The sequence below is a fragment of the Gekko japonicus genome, unplaced genomic scaffold, assembly GCF_001447785.1.
Source record: "Gekko japonicus isolate JY-2015 unplaced genomic scaffold, Gekko_japonicus_V1.1 scaffold934, whole genome shotgun sequence".
NCBI classification, from domain to species: domain Eukaryota; kingdom Metazoa; phylum Chordata; class Lepidosauria; order Squamata; family Gekkonidae; genus Gekko; species Gekko japonicus.
The window spans coordinates 630,182-649,512 of NW_015177036.1; the positions used below are offsets into that span (position 1 = coordinate 630,182).

Here is a 19,331-nt window from a genome sequence, read left to right on the forward strand (position 1 = left end):
CAAAATATCTGTTGTCTAAGCTAAGTTTCTTATTCTTTAAGTTCTATCTTTGGCCACACACACACACACAGAGTACCAAAAGGTATCATCAGCTGTGGCTTCCAAAAATGTATGTAGTCCTTTCTTTATGCAATTCTGGTAAAATGCAGTCTTCAAATTAGCAGTCATCACCTGGAGCCTTTTTTGTATCTGGGGGGTTGAATTTCCGCAGCTTGACAAGAAATGCTGTTTTAGAAGAAATGCACCATCAGAATTAGTGATAAAATACTCGGGTAATTAACAAGTAATCTTTAATGGTTATGCTTTTATTTATTAATTGCAGTTCCTTGAAAAGCAAAGTAGTGCTTATGAAAAACACAAGAATAGTAGTGAATGTACAAAATATGTTTACCAAGCCATTCTCACCTGTGTGACTACTTTGGCACAGGTGTGGTTTCGCAACATATGGTGGTTCTGCTCTGTCAGAAACAAGAATTTCTGAAATAAAACAAAGAAAGAAAAATGTTGTCCAGCATCCTTCATTTCTCTTTGTGTCTTAAAATAACTCTTCTGCCTTGGGACACTCTCTTCCCATTTTGAAGTCTTCTGCTGTTCCGCTACTCCTGATGCCCCCATTCCCCTTCTTCAGGTGGAGGTTTGGACTCCCATACTTCCCTCAGGGAAAATAGCAGCAAACACCAGACCCTCAAACCACAGCATGTTGCATAGCTCGCATGTCTGACAGATGTTTCTTGGTCCTCAGAGGACCAGATGGTTCATGACATTTATATTCAAATCCAGGTCTCCCTGATATGGGACTGCAGCACCAGGGAGGGATTGTACTTCATGGCAGACCATTCACTTTGCATGCATAAGAACTCAGGTTTAATCTCTGGCTTCTCCAGTGAAGGTCACAGGCAGATCGATCTCTCCTCGAGGCCCTCGAAAGCCATTGCCAGTCAGAGCAAACAAGTGGTTCTCAAACTGTGGGTCACAACACACTCATAGGGAAGTTGCAAGGCCAGGAAGGAGAAGGAACAACATAAGCAACTAATAAGGTGCTGGGAGGCAAATCTGGTTTTACCTCTGCATAATGTGCGAACTGACCATGAACTATTTAGTAATGCTAACTATTTAGAAATATATATGAAATATAGAATATAACCTTGTTCAGTGTTAACTGATGTGAGATTCCTGTGTTTTATACTTTGGACTGGGACTGTAGCATGGACTTACCTTTGCAAGGGATCCTAAAAAGTACAGTATTTTTTTTTAATAATTCTTACTGTTTTTAAAACCAAAGTCCTAAGCAGCAAACCCTCATCCCATGGGAGGAGAACCTAAAAGTTAGTTATCATGTAACTTAACAACAGCGGCCAAAACTTTTGCCACACACAGAGTGGTTTGTTTATCTTTGTCTCTGAGTGGCCAGAATGATTTCACTTCTGGAGAAAGACAGTTCTGATTAAACAATGGGGAGATCAATTCCGCTCTTAGTTCTGAAAATTAAGGACACCTGAAGAAGATGTGGTCTACAGAGTCAATCTTGTTGCTGCCACAATTGCAGAGTCTATGTGAGTATGGCATTCTACTGAATCTTCCTAGCATCACTGCTGAGGGTAGGGCATTCGGGCACGCTAGCATAAAAGCCCTTCCATACTTTGAAATAATTAACTCAGATAATTTGGTATTTGAGAAGTACAGTAACTTTAGCAGCGTGACTTCAAAAAGTTTGAGAATCACTGAGGTAGTCAGTACTGAGCTAAATAGACCAACAATTAGACAAGCTAAAAGGCAGCTACATATTCCAGTTACTGTCACAAAACAAGATCTTTACCGTCATCTTCACTCTGTTCAGCAGACAGCTCATCATTTTCATAACGGCAAGTCAGATCTTCAACCATGTTTCCCTTGGATTTCATATGCTGGAAAGTATTGCCATTTTTTTGTGTCACTGGGTGTACTAACCATTTTCTATGCGTCACTTCAATAATGCTTTCACAAAAAAGAGCTGACCTGCTGGTGCGGATTGCTTCCAAAAGCTGAATAACCTGTGTGATACTTAGAGAGGAATTCAATTTATAAATATTACCAATGAATTTTTCTTCATGTCAGTGTTTAAAGTACAGTCATCCTGCAGTCTGAGCCTGCACATGTTTACTCAGCTGCAAGTGCCACTGCTCTTCAAGCATGATTAGGATTTCAGCTTCAGTATTTCATTTTTCAAAAGATTAAGGTTTATAATTTATCGTAATTACCCCCAAATTCAACCATGAACTCTCATTCAAGCAAAATTTCTCTTGACTATATAACAGAGGCTATGGCTCAGTGGTAAATCTCTTGCTTGGACTACAAAACTCTGTTCATCTGAAGAGCTTTGATCTATAAAATATTATAAATTAAGCACATTGTAAAACTATGGAGACAGCTGTCGAGAACACTAATTACAGAATTTAAAAAAACGACTGTCAGTAAATCCAGTTGTTTAGAAATTCACACTTTTTATTTTATTAAAACATTTATAGCCTACCTTTCAATCATAACATTCACAAAACAAGTTAAAACCAGATAACTTAAATACCTTCAGAAGAATAACACAAGGCAGACACCACTAATTAGTTAAACAGTAGAACCTAAAATAACTATTGTGCAGAAATGTTAATACAAGCTTCTGAGATGGAACTTGTAGCCAAATTTTGGCAATGCAAAGAAACTTGTGAATGTGAAAAAAACTTACTTTGCAAGGTATACAGCACAAACACCCCCTTGTTTAAGATTTGGGACAACTGCAATTGCAGCATTCTGAGGGATGAGCATATCCAAAGCTACCTACAGAGGAAACATACATATTTTTTTATTCCATTTGTGCATCTAGATCAGGGGTGTCGAACTCATTTGTTATGAGGGCTGGATCTGACATAAATGAGACCTTGTTGGGCTGAGCCATGTGTATCATAAAATGTAATGTCAGGTAGTGGAGGTATAAACTTTATAAAGGATACAAACACAATTAAAGACTTTTTTTCAATTTTAAATAAAACATGCTTGAAAAAGTAGGATAGAAATATCTAAACAGATGAAATTTAAAGAAGGAATCAAGGAGTTACTTTATAGTTATTTAGTTATAGATTCCTAAAACCTGTGGGACTAGAAAATATATATTTTATGATAGGACACACAAAAAAATTATGTCGGCACAAGGTCTGGCCTTAAATAAGGTTTTATAAGAGTAAGCAGTAAATAAACGAACACATGTACATATATCAGATTGCCTACCGTACAAAACAGACGCTTCTGCCACCCCTTGAAGGGTTCATACCTGAGGGAAAGGGTACTTAGATCCCCCCACCCCACATATCTCTGAACGAACTAACAGAAATATATAAGCCAGGGGTCACGAACCTCTTCCTTAATGAGAACTACTTCTGAGTTATGAAAAGTATTCTGAACTACTAACCCCACCATGTTACCAAGCTTTGTTCTGTTCTAGAAACAGAACATGGAACAGGAAGAGCACCAAAAGTGAGGTCACGTAAGCAGCACAGAGAAAAATTCTGTGAAATAAAAGCTTCTTTTTTTTAAAGCCTAGAGCAGATCTTTTTGGGATGCATGAGCTACTCTGCAGCAGCTGGTGAACCACTGGTAGCTCACATGGTACCTTTTAGAGATGCCCGACATAAGCCATGATCCTGTTATGCCCATGGCAGAGGTGAAGATTCTGCATGTGAGCTATGGACATGGAAATATGCATTTACAAGTCAAAGCATTAGTGTTGCTCCAGATGTTTGAAGTATTTGCTTTTGAGTTTTGAAAGGAGATCAGTATTTTTGTTAGAATGTGTCTCTATATTCTCAAGAGAGTGTGACCATTCCAGAAATGGCACTTTCCTTTTAAAAATATGAAGAAATTACCGCATCAAATATTTTCATTTTCAGACCTTCAGCTGCTGTTGAAACATCTTCATTAATGAATTGCACATTATCTGGCCACTCCACAGTGTGTTCTATTTTCCACGCAGCACGCCAGTTCTGGTAGTTTGTCTTGGCTATGCTGTGGTGATCTTTTCTGACTTCATAACTGATAACATGGCCTAGTGGCCCAACTAAAAACAAATGAAACAGAACTCAAATACTGATCTTTCTCACAAAAGATTTAACTTGCTATTACAAGCAGAACATAATTACTAACAGGCCTGTCAACTAATTAAAGATGTTTCAGTTCATTAGTTAATCAACTTTTAACTAACTGATCAATTAATTTTAAGTAAATGTGCACGGCAACAAATCTTTTTTTTAGATTGATCAAAAAATGTCAATGCACTATTTACAGTTCACCAAACTGCAAGCAGCACAAAATGTGTTTGCGTTTAGCTTAAGAACAGTCTCTTTAATCAAGACAAACCCCCACTTTCATTTTTAGGGGTATCTGTCAGAGGTGTTAAGAAGAAATTATGTGTGGCTGGTCACGTTACACCATGTGATTCTCTCCTACTATTGACTGTCAGTTCCTGGCTGAACTGATATATTCTTGTTTGGAAGCCTTGGGACAGGGACTATGTCATTACCATATTCGGCAAAGAAAATAAACCAAATGGGAAATATTAGAAAACTGCAATGACTGATAGATTCAGGTGGGTAGCCAATGTTGGTCTAAAGCAACAGAACAAAGTTTGAGTCCAGTGGCACCTTTAAGACCAATAAAGTTTAATTCTGAGTATAAGCTTTTGTGTGCATGCACACTATGTATCTGAAGAAGTGTGCATGGACGCAAAAGCTTATAACCAGAATTAAACTTTGTTGGTCTTAAAGGTGCCAGTGGACTCAAACTTTGTTCTGTAATGACTGTTGCTAGCTGTTTCACCTATAGAGGTTATCCGATGAGAACTGAACCAATGGGATGTGAGGAGTTCACCAGCCATACTTTAGGCTAGTCTCAGCCATGGAGTTCACCGGCTATATTTTAGGCTACTCTCTCAGCCTCACCTATATTATAGAATTATTAGGAGTACCCAATGGAATAAACCCATATATACCAACTGGTGGTCCATGGAGAAAAAAAGATGCTGCAACTGTGATCTTTTTCGACGGTGTGACTTTACACTAAAGCATTGTTGGTGCATTCATAAAGCTGACTTATATTAAGTCAGACCATCTGTCTATCAAGGTCAGTATTGTTGTCACTAATAGGCAGCAGTTCTCCAGGGTCTTGGACAGAAGCCTTCCACACCATGTACTACTGGATCCTTTTAACTGGAAGTGCCAAGGACTGGACCTGTGACCTTCTGCATGCAAATCAGATATTCAATCTCTGGGCCAGGGCCCTCGTATCCCTACAAGATGTTTAAAGCCCAATTGTCACATTCACCGAACCAAAACCAGCAAACATTTATATAATCTGGATTTAAATCCCACATTGTAGTATGAATAGGAATATAAAGATTTTCATATATAGGTTTTTCCTTCTTGATTGTTCATATTCATATTTCTCTGGTTTTTATAGATTTATTCTTTAAGTAATATTTTATTAGGATGTTAGAAAGGCCTGTTATATAGAAGGCTTTCCTCTTGTAGGTCTGATATTGTTAGCAGACAACATAATAGGTACAAAGTTCATGATTCTGTAGTTCTTAGGGCAAACCTTTCGATGTCTGGGTCAGATAAGATTTTACTCTGATATGAAGAATCCTTGCCCATTATCATTTAGGTTAGGTTAAGTAAACACTTAAGTTTGGTGAAGATATGTTTCTTTATATCTGGCCAATCAGAGGATTATTACTCAAATTACCACTGTCTTTTGTAACCAATTATGCTGTTTGAATATTGTTTTCTTGATGATGTCAGTCCATGTATAAAATATCATGTATTTCCTGAATATGTTCAGAATATGCTCAAGAAGAAGAAGAAGATGAAGAAGAAAAATAAGAAAGTTGTCAATTTTTGGTTAACTATTTGATCTAATTGTTTTCCTATTAATTGAGGCATGTTTCCTGATTATGCTGAGAAGAAAGCAGTCAGTTTTGATGGGTCCTTTGGCCTAACTGTTTTCCATATTCCATTACAATAAAATACAAGAACTTCCTTCTCATTTGACTTCATTTTTGACATAGAATCTAATATGTACAACAACGTTGTGTTGTGATTTACCTTAAAGCCTGGCATGGCTGTAAGTGTAACTTTGTGCACAATAACTACAGGATGAGAGGTACAGTTGGCAGATTAGGCATCAATAAAGTCTTCTCCTGCATCTACAATATTTACCTGCTCTTGATAGAAATAAACTCAAAGCACCAGAACCAGAGCCAGCTTCCAGCACTATGTCTCCTTGATTAATATCCATAAGCAGCAACATTGCATTCATATCCTAAACAGAACAGAGTATAAATATTAATAAAGCTGCCAACCAAACAGTTTTTAATTTGGTTATTTAACACATCTAGCTTCCACAAAGGTCAAACTGATCCTCAGTGCAACCAGACAGCAGCGAGTAGGGCAGCTGCTCATGCACGGTTCCCACGGATACATTATTAATTTCAAGAGGTGGAAATATATTTTTATGATGGGACACACACGAAAATTACATCCATCTATTGTCTATCACTGACTCCCACCTGGGCTGGAACTGCTTAAGAGAATGAAGCATCATGCTTTTTCAGACCAATATAGGCAAGACGGCACAGTATTTGGTGACTGAAAATCTCAGATCCCAGTTTTAACACAAAGCTTCTAGTCCAGCTGCAAACAAGAGTTGGGAAACACACTGAAGACTCAGCTGCACTGGACTTGAATTGTTCAAGCGGTAGGAACAGAATGCTCAAATGGTTCCTTGATTTTTTAAATTAAGGCTAACCCAACAACTCCATGTGTAACCCCATTCCTTACTTTAAAAAATACCAAGAATTCAAACCCTGACTTTTAGAAATTAGTTGCTCCTTTTAGGCTACAGATCATAACCACCTGCACCAGAGTACTTCCAATGAGTTTGTGAAGTACAGCTACAATCCAGTGAAGTACGGCTACAATCCAATGAAGTACAGCTACAATCCAGTGAAGTACGGCTACAATCCAATGAAGTACAGCTACAATCCAGTGAAGTACGGCTACAATCCAATGAAGTACAGCTACAATCCAGTGAAGTACGGCTACAATCCAATGAAGTACAGCTACAATCCAGTGAAGTACGGCTACAATCCAATGAAGTACAGCTACAATCCAGTGAAGTACGGCTACAATCCAATGAAGTACAGCTACAATCCAGTGAAGTACGGCTACAATCCAATGAAGTACAGCTACAATCCAGTGAAGTACGGCTACAATCCAATGAAGTACAGCTACAATCCAGTGAAGTACGGCTACAATCCAATGAAGTACAGCTACAATCCAGTGAAGTACGGCTACAATCCAATGAAGTACAGCTACAATCCAGTGAAGTACGGCTACAATCCAATGAAGTACAGCTACAATCCAGTGAAGTACGGCTACAATCCAATGAAGTACAGCTACAATCCAGTGAAGTACGGCTACAATCCAATGAAGTACAGCTACAATCCAGTGAAGTACGGCTACAATCCAATGAAGTACAGCTACAATCCAGTGAAGTACGGCTACAATCCAATGAAGTACAGCTACAATCCAGTGAAGTACGGCTACAATCCAATGAAGTACAGCTACAATCCAGTGAAGTACGGCTACAATCCAATGAAGTACAGCTACAATCCAGTGAAGTACGGCTACAATCCAATGAAGTACAGCTACAATCCAGTGAAGTACGGCTACAATCCAATGAAGTACAGCTACAATCCAGTGAAGTACGGCTACAATCCAATGAAGTACAGCTACAATCCAGTGAAGTACGGCTACAATCCAATGAAGTACAGCTACAATCCAGTGAAGTACGGCTACAATCCAATGAAGTACAGCTACAATCCAGTGAAGTACGGCTACAATCCAATGAAGTACAGCTACAATCCAGTGAAGTACGGCTACAATCCAATGAAGTACAGCTACAATCCAGTGAAGTACGGCTACAATCCAATGAAGTACAGCTACAATCCAGTGAAGTACGGCTACAATCCAATGAAGTACAGCTACAATCCAGTGAAGTACGGCTACAATCCAATGAAGTACAGCTACAATCCAGTGAAGTACGGCTACAATCCAATGAAGTACAGCTACAATCCAGTGAAGTACGGCTACAATCCAATGAAGTACAGCTACAATCCAGTGAAGTACGGCTACAATCCAATGAAGTACAGCTACAATCCAGTGAAGTACGGCTACAATCCAATGAAGTACAGCTACAATCCAGTGAAGTACGGCTACAATCCAATGAAGTACAGCTACAATCCAGTGAAGTACGGCTACAATCCAATGAAGTACAGCTACAATCCAGTGAAGTACGGCTACAATCCAATGAAGTACAGCTACAATCCAGTGAAGTACGGCTACAATCCAATGAAGTACAGCTACAATCCAGTGAAGTACGGCTACAATCCAATGAAGTACAGCTACAATCCAGTGAAGTACGGCTACAATCCAATGAAGTACAGCTACAATCCAGTGAAGTACGGCTACAATCCAATGAAGTACAGCTACAATCCAGTGAAGTACGGCTACAATCCAATGAAGTACAGCTACAATCCAGTGAAGTACGGCTACAATCCAATGAAGTACAGCTACAATCCAGTGAAGTACGGCTACAATCCAATGAAGTACAGCTACAATCCAGTGAAGTACGGCTACAATCCAATGAAGTACAGCTACAATCCAGTGAAGTACGGCTACAATCCAATGAAGTACAGCTACAATCCAGTGAAGTACGGCTACAATCCAATGAAGTACAGCTACAATCCAGTGAAGTACGGCTACAATCCAATGAAGTACAGCTACAATCCAGTGAAGTACGGCTACAATCCAATGAAGTACAGCTACAATCCAGTGAAGTACGGCTACAATCCAATGAAGTACAGCTACAATCCAGTGAAGTACGGCTACAATCCAATGAAGTACAGCTACAATCCAGTGAAGTACGGCTACAATCCAATGAAGTACAGCTACAATCCAGTGAAGTACGGCTACAATCCAATGAAGTACAGCTACAATCCAGTGAAGTACGGCTACAATCCAATGAAGTACAGCTACAATCCAGTGAAGTACGGCTACAATCCAATGAAGTACAGCTACAATCCAGTGAAGTACGGCTACAATCCAATGAAGTACAGCTACAATCCAGTGAAGTACGGCTACAATCCAATGAAGTACAGCTACAATCCAGTGAAGTACGGCTACAATCCAATGAAGTACAGCTACAATCCAGTGAAGTACGGCTACAATCCAATGAAGTACAGCTACAATCCAGTGAAGTACGGCTACAATCCAATGAAGTACAGCTACAATCCAGTGAAGTACGGCTACAATCCAATGAAGTACAGCTACAATCCAGTGAAGTACGGCTACAATCCAATGAAGTACAGCTACAATCCAGTGAAGTACGGCTACAATCCAATGAAGTACAGCTACAATCCAGTGAAGTACGGCTCAGTCATACAGCTTGCAAAGGCACAGGAGTCCCTCTGTAATTGTGCACCTTTTGTGCACCTTTTAAACAGAAAAAAACCATGTTTTCAAAGCACCTCGACAGTAGTAAACGTTACACCGAGTAAGTCTTCTTTAACGTTACTGCAACGCCATTAATTTATGCATGTCGTGAACAAAGAGAGGGGATCCTTTCTAGGACACATAACTCTCGGGAAGCGGAGGAACAGTAATCCTCGTCTTGCCTCCTGTGTGCTTTTTCTGTGTAGGATGTGTGGTTTTTAAACAATACTGTAAGGAAAGGGAGACTGCCTGTTTCATTAGGAGTTTTTTACATTAATCCTGTGTCTTTCCACTACAGTTGCCCAGCACATGGAAGCCTCTATGAACTGCGGTTGGGAGCCGGGATTTTCTAAATATCCTTTCATAACGTAGTGCTTGGGAAAAAAAGAACGTATCGTGTGACGTAAATAATCTGCGACGATCGGTACCCACATGGCCGCATGCCTGACTCTTCATCCGACAAGTAGCTGGGCAGTATAGTTTACGTCTAGCGCGTGATGTTTCCATGACCTTTTAGGGCCTGTGCTACAATAACTCTTCGTCGCCTTTTTGTGACAGTTCCCGCCTCCTTTTCATTTGTCTCGTGTTCGAGATTCTCTCCTGCCTCCCCCAGGGTTGGCAGCCCAGCTGAGGTGGTAGACTACAGACTCTAGCTATATGTTAACCGTTCCCTGTAACTAGAAAATTGGCACTACATGTGATTTCTTCTAAGTCCTAGTGCTCAGTCTAACAAACAATGGAGATCTGTGTTGTTAGACTAGAGCAGCTATTGAAGTGTAATTTGAGGACCAATCCAGAATCCTTTCTGTGTCTTTGCTGCACCTCAAGATAAACGGTGTGTATGTCTGTAAATGAAATTCTAGTATGGTGTAGCAGGATCTGGGACACTCAGGTTTGAACCCCCACTCTGCCATGGAAACTTGCCAGGTAACCTTGGGCCAGTCACACTCTGCCTACCTCAGAGAGTTGTTGTAAGGATAAAATGGAGCAAAGGAGAATGATGTAAGCCGTTTAGGCAGGGTATAATCTTAAACTACACGGCCATTTAATAGATTCAGAATCCCTGTACAACCACATTTAAAACTGCCTTCCTGCTTTTCGCACATGTACATCACCACCCGGAGAATGGCTCAGTATTGCTTTAAGCTGCAGGTGTGATGTCACCCTTAGCAGTAGGGTGCTCTAAACCTTTCTTTATTTTTTATAATGGGTGGGAATATGGATAGAAATCAGGGCCATGCAGCAGCCTAAGGAAGAAATAGATTTCTTGATTTCTCTCTTAGTATGTCCTTTCAGTCCTCTCCCATTTATCCCAACAGGATGACAGACTTTGCACATGGTTTTCTGTTGATGTATACATACAGTGGCTGGTTTTCTTGTTGCCCTAAAATGAGGCAATAACTGAAAATAACTGCAAATGTTGTAAAACAGGGAAGTACCCCTGAGATTAACCTTGATAAACTGGAACACTCAGCTGTAGATTCTAAAGTGGAAAATGTTACACATAAAAGGAAATATATATACATACAATTGGAAAAGGCTTCAACACTGTTTGGAAGAAGTATCACTGACTAAGGTGGCTGGTGACCCTTTTGAAATCAATGGAATGTACTTCTGAGTAGCACTGCTTAGAAGCACTTCCTGAGTCAGTTACATGTTAGTGGAGCAAGGAAGCAATTATGATTTTGAGCTATGTTAACAAGAACATAGGAGGGTAATAAAAGTTAGGCTGGGTATCAGGAATCAGTTTCATAATATTACTTCCCAGCATCAACAACATAGTTTCCTTCTGTGCAGGTTTTGCACTTTTCGCACTTCACGCTGCTCTCCTAGTTGAAAAATCATTTGGAAAGGGGGCAAAATAGCTTTTAATATTATCATGGAACCCATCCTGCCATTGTTAAGCAATGCAATTAAACCAGGAACCACGAAGACTTCCACTTGTCAGACATAAAAGTATTCCTGACATTCACTGGAAAATGCTGCCTGATCCATCTTGTTTAGGTAAAGGTTTCCCTTGCTCGAAAGCCAGTCGATTCCGACTCTAGGGTTGCGGTGCTCATGGAAGAGCCAGCGCTGACCGAAGACATTTCCATGGTGGCATGACTAAACACCAAGGCGCACGAAACGCTGTTACCTTCCCACCGAAGTGGTCCCTATTTATCTACTTGCAATTTCTTGCTTCCGAACTGCTAGGTTGGCAGGAGCTGGAACTCGAGACGGGAGCTCACTCCGTCATGCGGCACTCGGGTCTCGAACTGCTAAGCTACTGACCTTCCACAGCCTGCAGTTCAGCGTCTTAACCGCTTGAGCCACCGCAGCTCCTTGATTACGCAGACGCGTAATTCCAGTGCTTTCAATAGGGCTCCCAGATATATGTTCACAGGACTGTAACAGCCCCATCCCACGCAAGTGTGCCAGAGCCTAAATTCCTCTGTGAATTCGTGCAAGTGCAGGAATCGCGCTTTACAGTGCAGCTTCACTTCAAGTCAATGGGCTTGGAATGGTACATCTCCGCTAAAAACGGCGCTGCCACTCTACAAAACTCTTGCGGCGCCTTTTGCTTCAGCGTTCTCCTCCTAAACATGCGTAACAACCGCGCTCTCTTTCTACGAAATCGTCCGGCTCCGAGCCAGCCCTCTCGGGAGGAAGGAGGAGCCGTAAGCCAGACGCGGACGAAGGCCGTCATTCTGTCCGCCTGACCCAAATCGGGGAGGGCCCGCGGCTTCCGCGCTTGCGCGAAGGGCCGAACACGTGGCTGCCGTGCTGCGTCTCGCCTGCTGGGAGCGGAGAGGGCCGGGCCTGTAGCGAGCGCCATGGCGGCGGCAGGAGCAGGAGGAAGAGCATGCGGCGGGGAGCGAGAGACGGCGGCCTCGGGGACCCCCGCCAGCGGCACCTTTGTGGCAGGGACGCCCTGCGCCTTCTCTCCCAGCGAGCGGCGCCTCCTGGCCCTTTCCGGGCTGGACGGGCGGCTCCGCGTGTGGGAGACGCCGAGCAGCCGCTTGCAGCACGAGTACGTGCCTTCTGCCCACCTCAGCGCCGCCTGCACCTGCCTGGCCTGGGCCCCGCCAGGCGCGGGGGGAGGCCGGACGGCTCCTAGCAAGGTAACGGGGGGGGGGGGGGCGGTGTTACGGGTTGCTGCTGCTGCGCTCGTGTGAGTAATGCGGGGCCTAGGCCTCCTTCCAGTGCCATGTGTGAGCAGCTCCACGCGGGAGAGGAAGGTTGTCACGCCTGGGAGGGAGAAGGCTTTGGTTGTGGCTGAAGTAGCAACAGCTCCGCCACTTTGCCGAATTGGCACGTGTGGCTGAGCTGTGGAGCTAGAGAAGCCACCGAAGCACTATTTCAGGGGTGGGGGTGGGGTGCCGTGCGACTGTTTACCTTGTGTGCGCCCTCGATCTGGCTGGCTGATTTAGGCTCCCTTCACTCAAAATCCGATGATTACTGTTATTTATTTTATTTTTGCGTTTGCCAGGCTCTCTCTTGGGCCGTAGGAGCACATGTGTGCCACACTGGACCCGCCCCGTGCATATCGAATCGAGGCAGGAGAGGAGAAAAAACTTCTCGTTATTAGACTTTATTCCGTGTGGGTTTCAACTGCGTCACTGGGGCTTAACCCCTGAATTGGGTTGCAGTGCTAAGACTCGGCGGTAGGATGAGATATGTCTGAGCAAGAATAATCAGTTCCCGAGATTCTGTCCTATGGTAGTGCGTCCAAGAAACAGATCCTACATCGGAGAGGAGGAGGCTTCCTTCCCAATAGATGGGGTCGCTGAGATCATGGAGCGAGTTAGGGCACTGCAGTGAAAGGATCCTCGAATGCATACTACTTTTTTTTCTCTCTTTCCCAAAATTCGAGAACTGAAGGGCATCCAGTGAAGCTGATGTGCAGTAGATTCAGGGTCTCTGTGCCCTGGGGTCCTCCAGATTAACTAGTTGGCCACTATGTGAGGCAGGATGCTGGACTAGATGTACCACTAATCCGGCAGGGCTTTTCTTAATTTTTTTATCCCTGAGTGACATTGCATTTCTAAAGAGAGTTGCTGCTATATGAAACCATTGAGTTAACATGGATTTAGAATAGTGTAACTCTGTTTAGGATTGCATTTTGGGGGTTTTAGCATCCATTTTACAAAGGCTCTTATGGGCCTTCCAGTATCTCTACAAAATATAGGCCATCACCCCAGTGCAGTTAGTTCCTGAGTAGTTTCTGTTATTCTGAGTAGTTTCTGTTATTCTTTCCCTGTATAAAGTGAATGAGGTTGGAGAAAGGATTGGAATTCTCCATCATACTCTGACAAACATGCTAAAGCTTTAAGCCTAGTGAAGCATTAACCAGTATGTGTTGGAGCATGTGCTGACAGTGCCTTTCCTTACATTTTACTTATTCACTGTGTTGAGCTAATGTGGGAAGATGGGATTAACATCTTTTAATATAAAATATTTTATCCCATTTTTCTGCCCAAATTAGCTCACAAAGCACTACATTAAACTACAAATGACATTAAAACTCAGTAAAAGTGTTTCTTGGGGACATGCTTATCTGTTGAGATGGATCAAAGTACAGTGGAAGAGTTTGGCTATGTTCTCTCCCTATCCCCTTAGTTATCTAGGCTTATGAGTCAGATTTTTGAGTTGAAGAGTTTATCTTCCAACTGGAATTAAGTTTTGGCATCTCTAGTTTTATGTATAAAATGGTTAGCTTAATGGGAGAAGATTTTGATGTAGTGGGGTTGGGTGAGTATTGCTGATCTCCTCAGACTGCGATCCTGTAGTACTTGCCTGGGAGTAAATCTTGAAATTGGTTTTAAATAAAAATGTATAGAGTTTCTCTGTTAACGTTTGAAAGATATTTGAAAGACATTAATAGTCAGTTGTTAGAGGGGATGAAAAGTTCTGTAAAAGAGGATGGCCTTCTTAGCGGACAATCCATGGGAATCCAGGTCTTGTGAGCTGTTTGTACTGATTTGGAATCTGTTGAACAGAGGGAGGTATCTGCCTTATAACAGATAAGGTGCACTTAAGAATTTCCTTGTTGTCTTGGCTGAATAAGCACTGTATTGGGGGAAGCCTATGCAGAGCTGCTTCAGTTTAAAAGCGCACTGAGGTAATGGATTTAGATTTGAAATAACTATAAGATTGCAGTTTAACAAAGTTGCTGAAAGAAATTGCTAAGCCATATGTGACAAATGTATGCATTATTGTATTTTGCAATGAGAGAACCAGTACACAGTTTTTCCTAAAGTCACATTGAGTTAGAAGCAATCTCATTACTTTTGTTGCTGCTGTTGACATTGGTTTTAGTAATGTTTCTACATAATATTTGCAGAATTAGGTCAGTTTATAGAAAAGAAACTGCGTGAGCCGATTCACATTTCTCATATTTGAATGTGAGGATGTGCATGTGAAGTTTAGATATAGTGATCTAAAAATGCCATTTCCTTATCTTGGAAGAATTTCTTTGCCACATCATTTTTGTTGTGCATGTATACCTTTACACTATAAGAGAAGAATCCCACACAGTTTTGGGAAGTACCACTTTGTACTGATGCTGCAAATGTTGTAAATCAGTATGAGATAACCAGCAGCTTTCCTTTAAGTTCCCTTGAGATGGGCAGAATGTTTTAATTACATTGTATATTATTTGGTTGGTTCATATCCCATTAAAAGATTTAATCAGGAATGTGCTTTCGGGGGGGGGGCCGGAGCGTTTTCGTGGAATGGCAGACGCATTTTGTTGAAGCTCCCTGACCTCCCTCCCAAAAGTCAACAAAGACATTGATTTAAGTGAAAATTACTTCTCCCGAGTATGGGAAGAAGTACAAGAAGTAAATCTCTACAAAAGAAAACAACTCCAAAGTCAGTACAAACTTTTTTTTACAAAGACAACAACTCTTACTCCCGGGACTGAAACTCCGAATGTGGCAGTTAAAATGGCGACTCCCTCATCTTTGCTAAATCAGGAACTACCATCTGAAGATATCACAATCAGTAAAAAAGAACTCATGGATATTCATAAAGATCTACACCATTCTCTGAAGACAGTCATGACTGAACTCATACAACGCACCAGTAATACCCTCAATGAGCTTATGGAAGAGCTCCGTGAAACAACTAAAATGGCGGAAACTAATGCGGAGATATGTACAACTCTACAAGAAGAGGTAAGACAACTACAAACATTTGAAGATGATATAACAACTAGAATCCTTACTTTAGGAAATTGCTGGCGCCAGCATAATCTTAAACTTTGTGGCTTTGAAGAGGGCAGTGAAGAAAATACAGACCTTGCAGCTTTTATCTCTTCATGGCTAGCCTACGCACTTCAGTTAGAAGACGGGGCGGCTCCCGCCATTGCTAAAGCTTACAGGCTGGGTCCATTGGCCAGGCGAGCAGGGGACTCCCGCGGGACATTTTTAGTTAATTTTGTTTACCCTCATTCACGAGACAAGATCCTACGAGATGCCAGGCTAAAGGGCTCACTACAATATAAAGACAGGAAAATATTGGTACTATTGGACTTGTCTACTAAAACCTTAGAGAAAAGAAAAGCGCTAAAATTCTTTGCTTCAAAATTATATGAAGAGAAAATACAATTCCGATGGAGTCCATCGTCAGACATTTTAGTTTATAGAAATGGAGCACAACTTCAAGCACATGACAACACAACAGGGGAAACCCTTCTGAAGGCATGTGGGGTCAAAATCTCTACAGAGGAAGAAAAACTGCTCACCGACTGAGTCTTATAGATATCGATGTATGATGCTACCTCATTACTGTGTCTTTACAAAAAAGTTTATTTCAACATAGTTATAATAAGGAAGCAAGCCTTGAAGTTCGATGGCTTGGTGTTTACTCAAGCGTTTAAAACTATGTATGTAAAACTGTTTGCGGTTTATAAATTAAAATTTATTTTAAAAGGGAATCCATTAATGTTAATGGATTTATACTCATTTAAAAGATAAGCCATGAATTTTAATGGAGCTATATTCAGTTATGTTCATTATATTCATTTTAAATTAGTTGTTTAAAATACGATATTTAGTTCATTTATTATATGTTGGTTCTATATATAAAAAAGAAGATAAGCCATGAATATTAATGGTATTATAATTATTTAAAAAGTAAGCCATGAATCTAATGGCATTATAACCACTTAAGTTAATAATGTGTTAGAAATCATTTGTTTAAAATATGATATTAAGTTCATTTATTTTTTAATACTATACAGGTGAAGTGTTATTATAACTTTTCTACTGTTGTAAGGAGTAAAAAGAACTTCATTAGTTTAATGTTTCATTTAAGGAAGAAATACAAACTAGAAATATATCTTTTAATGAAAACAGTTGTATACTATATGCAAACCAAAAATATGAATGATGTGGCATAATCTAGTATTATATGCAGGATTGGCATTTATGGAAGTTATAGTACACTGCAACATTTAATAATTAATATGTAATGAATGTTAAAAAATAATGTTTTTTCTTTTATATATACACTTGTTAAGTTATTTTAGAGTATATGGAAATCATTCAAATGAAAGTATTGTTAAGGAGTTGTGTAGACTGAAACTGAGAATATTACTAAGTTATGCCTAATACTAACAAAAAAGAAATTGGAGGGGGGGGAACCTGGTTTTTAAAATACAGTTATTTCCCCCCATGTTGTTTGTAAAAGGGTTAATAGGTAAGGAGACTTATCTCCTTTTTCTTTTTGTATTAAAGAAGAAACTAACCCCAAACCCTTTATTGGGGTGCATTAAGTTAAAAGTTAAATAGGGATACGGAAAGTATAACAAAGTAGCCTCTCTGAAATAGATTGGCTATATTCGGGGCATAAGGGTGGGTAGGTGTATAGGATTGTATCCTGCACCAGTTTTGGGTAGAGTAGAATAAGTTAAAGTTCTTAGAGGACTAAAGAGGGGTTTTTTATTTTCTCCCTTTTATTTAGTTTTCGGACAAGAAAAGGTTAGTCCCATATATATATAAATATAAAATATATATATTAAATAAACACAATAAGAGGAAGGAACTAAGTGACACACCTTTACAAAATTACAACATGGAACTGTAGAGGTCTAAATAACCATATTAAAGTGTGTAGAATCTCAAACTTAATGAATAAGGAAAAGCCAAATGTGCTTACCTTCAAGAAACACATGTAAAAATACCAACAGCCAATGTTTCCAAGCGTCAGGAACATAAAAATCTCGAGGAGTGGCAATCCTAGTGTCAAAATTCATACCTTTCACACCTTTCCAAAGTCAACAAATAAAATCTGATGCCTTTTGGGCAGCTCCCCAGTAACTTTGGCATCTATATACACACCCAACTTAAATCAGATATCGTTTATTAAAGAAACATTACAAATCTTATCAGATTTTTGTACAGGTCAAATCATAATCGGTAATGACTTAAATTCAATAATAGATTCCAAATATGACAGAACATACAAAGGAAATCAAAGACGAGAAAAAATTGTAATGTAACTGAACTCTCACGGGTACTGGAACATTCCCAACTGAGTGATGTTTGGAGGAAATTACATCCAGGAGATAGACAATGTACATATTACTCTCATGTTCATGATGTCTATACACATATAATTTTTTTATTAGTTTCAAAATCTTTGTTAAACCAGATTTCTTTTTCAGAAATTGGATCACGTACAATCTCAGACCATTCCTGGGTAAACTGCATGCTGACAACTACAACAGTAGACGGTAAAGGTCCTACATGGACACTTAACAAACTTTTGCTTCAACAGGAATCTTACAACACGGAAATAGCAAAATCCATAACAGAATACTTTAAGTTAATTGCACAATGTAGAGTAACAAGAGACATAGTATGGGACGCCTTTAAGGCTGTAATACGGGGTAAACTTCTGTCACCAGCATCTTCCTACAAAAGAGAAAGACAAAAAACCATTGATGAATTACAATCCCAAATAAAGAAACTGGGAATTAAACATAATAAATTTGGTGGTAAGAAAACATTACATTTATTAAATATGTAAAGAAAAAAATTAGGACTTTTAGAAACATCAACTTATATAAAAACAACTTCTCTTTCTTAAACAGAAATATGTCACTAAAACACCTAGATATAGTTCAATATTAAAACATAGAGTGAATCAGAAAAGTAATATAAACTTAATATCAGCCATTCGTTCCCCATCAGGAATAATTCAAATGTTATTGAAATATATTAATCACAATTTTTATACTTTTTATCAAAAATTATATAGTTCAGTAAACCCAAAATCTGATATGATTAGTCAATATTTAAATTCTATCAATTATAATGTGAAATTAACAGAAGAACATAAGAAGTTCTTAGATCAACCGATTACCCCACAGGAAATTAAAAAAAATTATAAATAAAGCTAAACCAAATAGGGCTACGGGCATGTCCCGCCATGGGGCCGTCGTGGCGGGACCAGCGCGCCCCGCGCCACAGCCTTCCCGAACCTTGGAGCACAGAGACCCCTCGGAAGACTGTTCCGAAAGGGTAAAAACAGTTGTCCAGCCAGAGATGAGCTCAGCGAACGGAGCACACTTCCCGAGGGCTCGGATGACAGGAGGGTGGGAGAGAGTGCAGGAGAGACGGGGGAACTGGGACTTACCCAAACGAAGAGGGACTGATGCGGTCCTTCAGTCAAACGTCGATGCGATCAGGGAGCGTCGGGATTTCCCGGAAGTTACCCCACCCCTGGGGACGCCCAGGCCACCCCAACTGGGAGGTGGGACCGGAAAGA

General features: G+C 40.4%; 2 protein-coding genes across 2 annotated transcripts in view; one reads left to right on the plus strand and one right to left on the minus strand.

The window, feature by feature from the left end:
• On the minus strand, positions 1–6,336 carry TRMT61B (tRNA methyltransferase 61B). The gene is made up of 6 exons (XM_015427967.1): positions 6,237–6,336; positions 3,891–4,081; positions 2,717–2,808; positions 1,817–2,040; positions 406–477; positions 1–225 (listed from the first exon to the last, which is right to left on the minus strand). Exons 1-6 carry the CDS (start codon positions 6,334–6,336, stop codon positions 158–160), a joined length of 747 nt encoding a protein of 248 aa, XP_015283453.1. The 3' UTR covers positions 1–157.
• A 6,033-nt stretch (positions 6,337–12,369) lies between these two features.
• The window catches only part of WDR43 (WD repeat domain 43), a 42,137-nt gene continuing 35,175 nt past the window's right edge, over positions 12,370–19,331 (plus strand). Inside the window, exon 1 of the mRNA XM_015427966.1 lies at positions 12,370–12,676. Within this exon, the coding sequence (XP_015283452.1) occupies positions 12,389–12,676 (288 nt within the window). The 5' untranslated portion in view covers positions 12,370–12,388. The remainder of the gene's footprint in view (positions 12,677–19,331) is intronic.

Coding starts and splice junctions, on each gene's coding strand:
- TRMT61B (XM_015427967.1), bottom strand. CDS start 6,336: ATGAATGCAATGTTGCTGCTTATGGATATTAATCAAGGAGACATAGTG. Junction 478..1,816: donor TGAACAGAGTGAAGATGACG/GTAAAGATCTTG, acceptor GTTTTATTTCAG/AAATTCTTGTTTCTGACAGA. Junction 226..405: donor GTGCCAAAGTAGTCACACAG/GTGAGAATGGCT, acceptor CTTCTAAAACAG/CATTTCTTGTCAAGCTGCGG.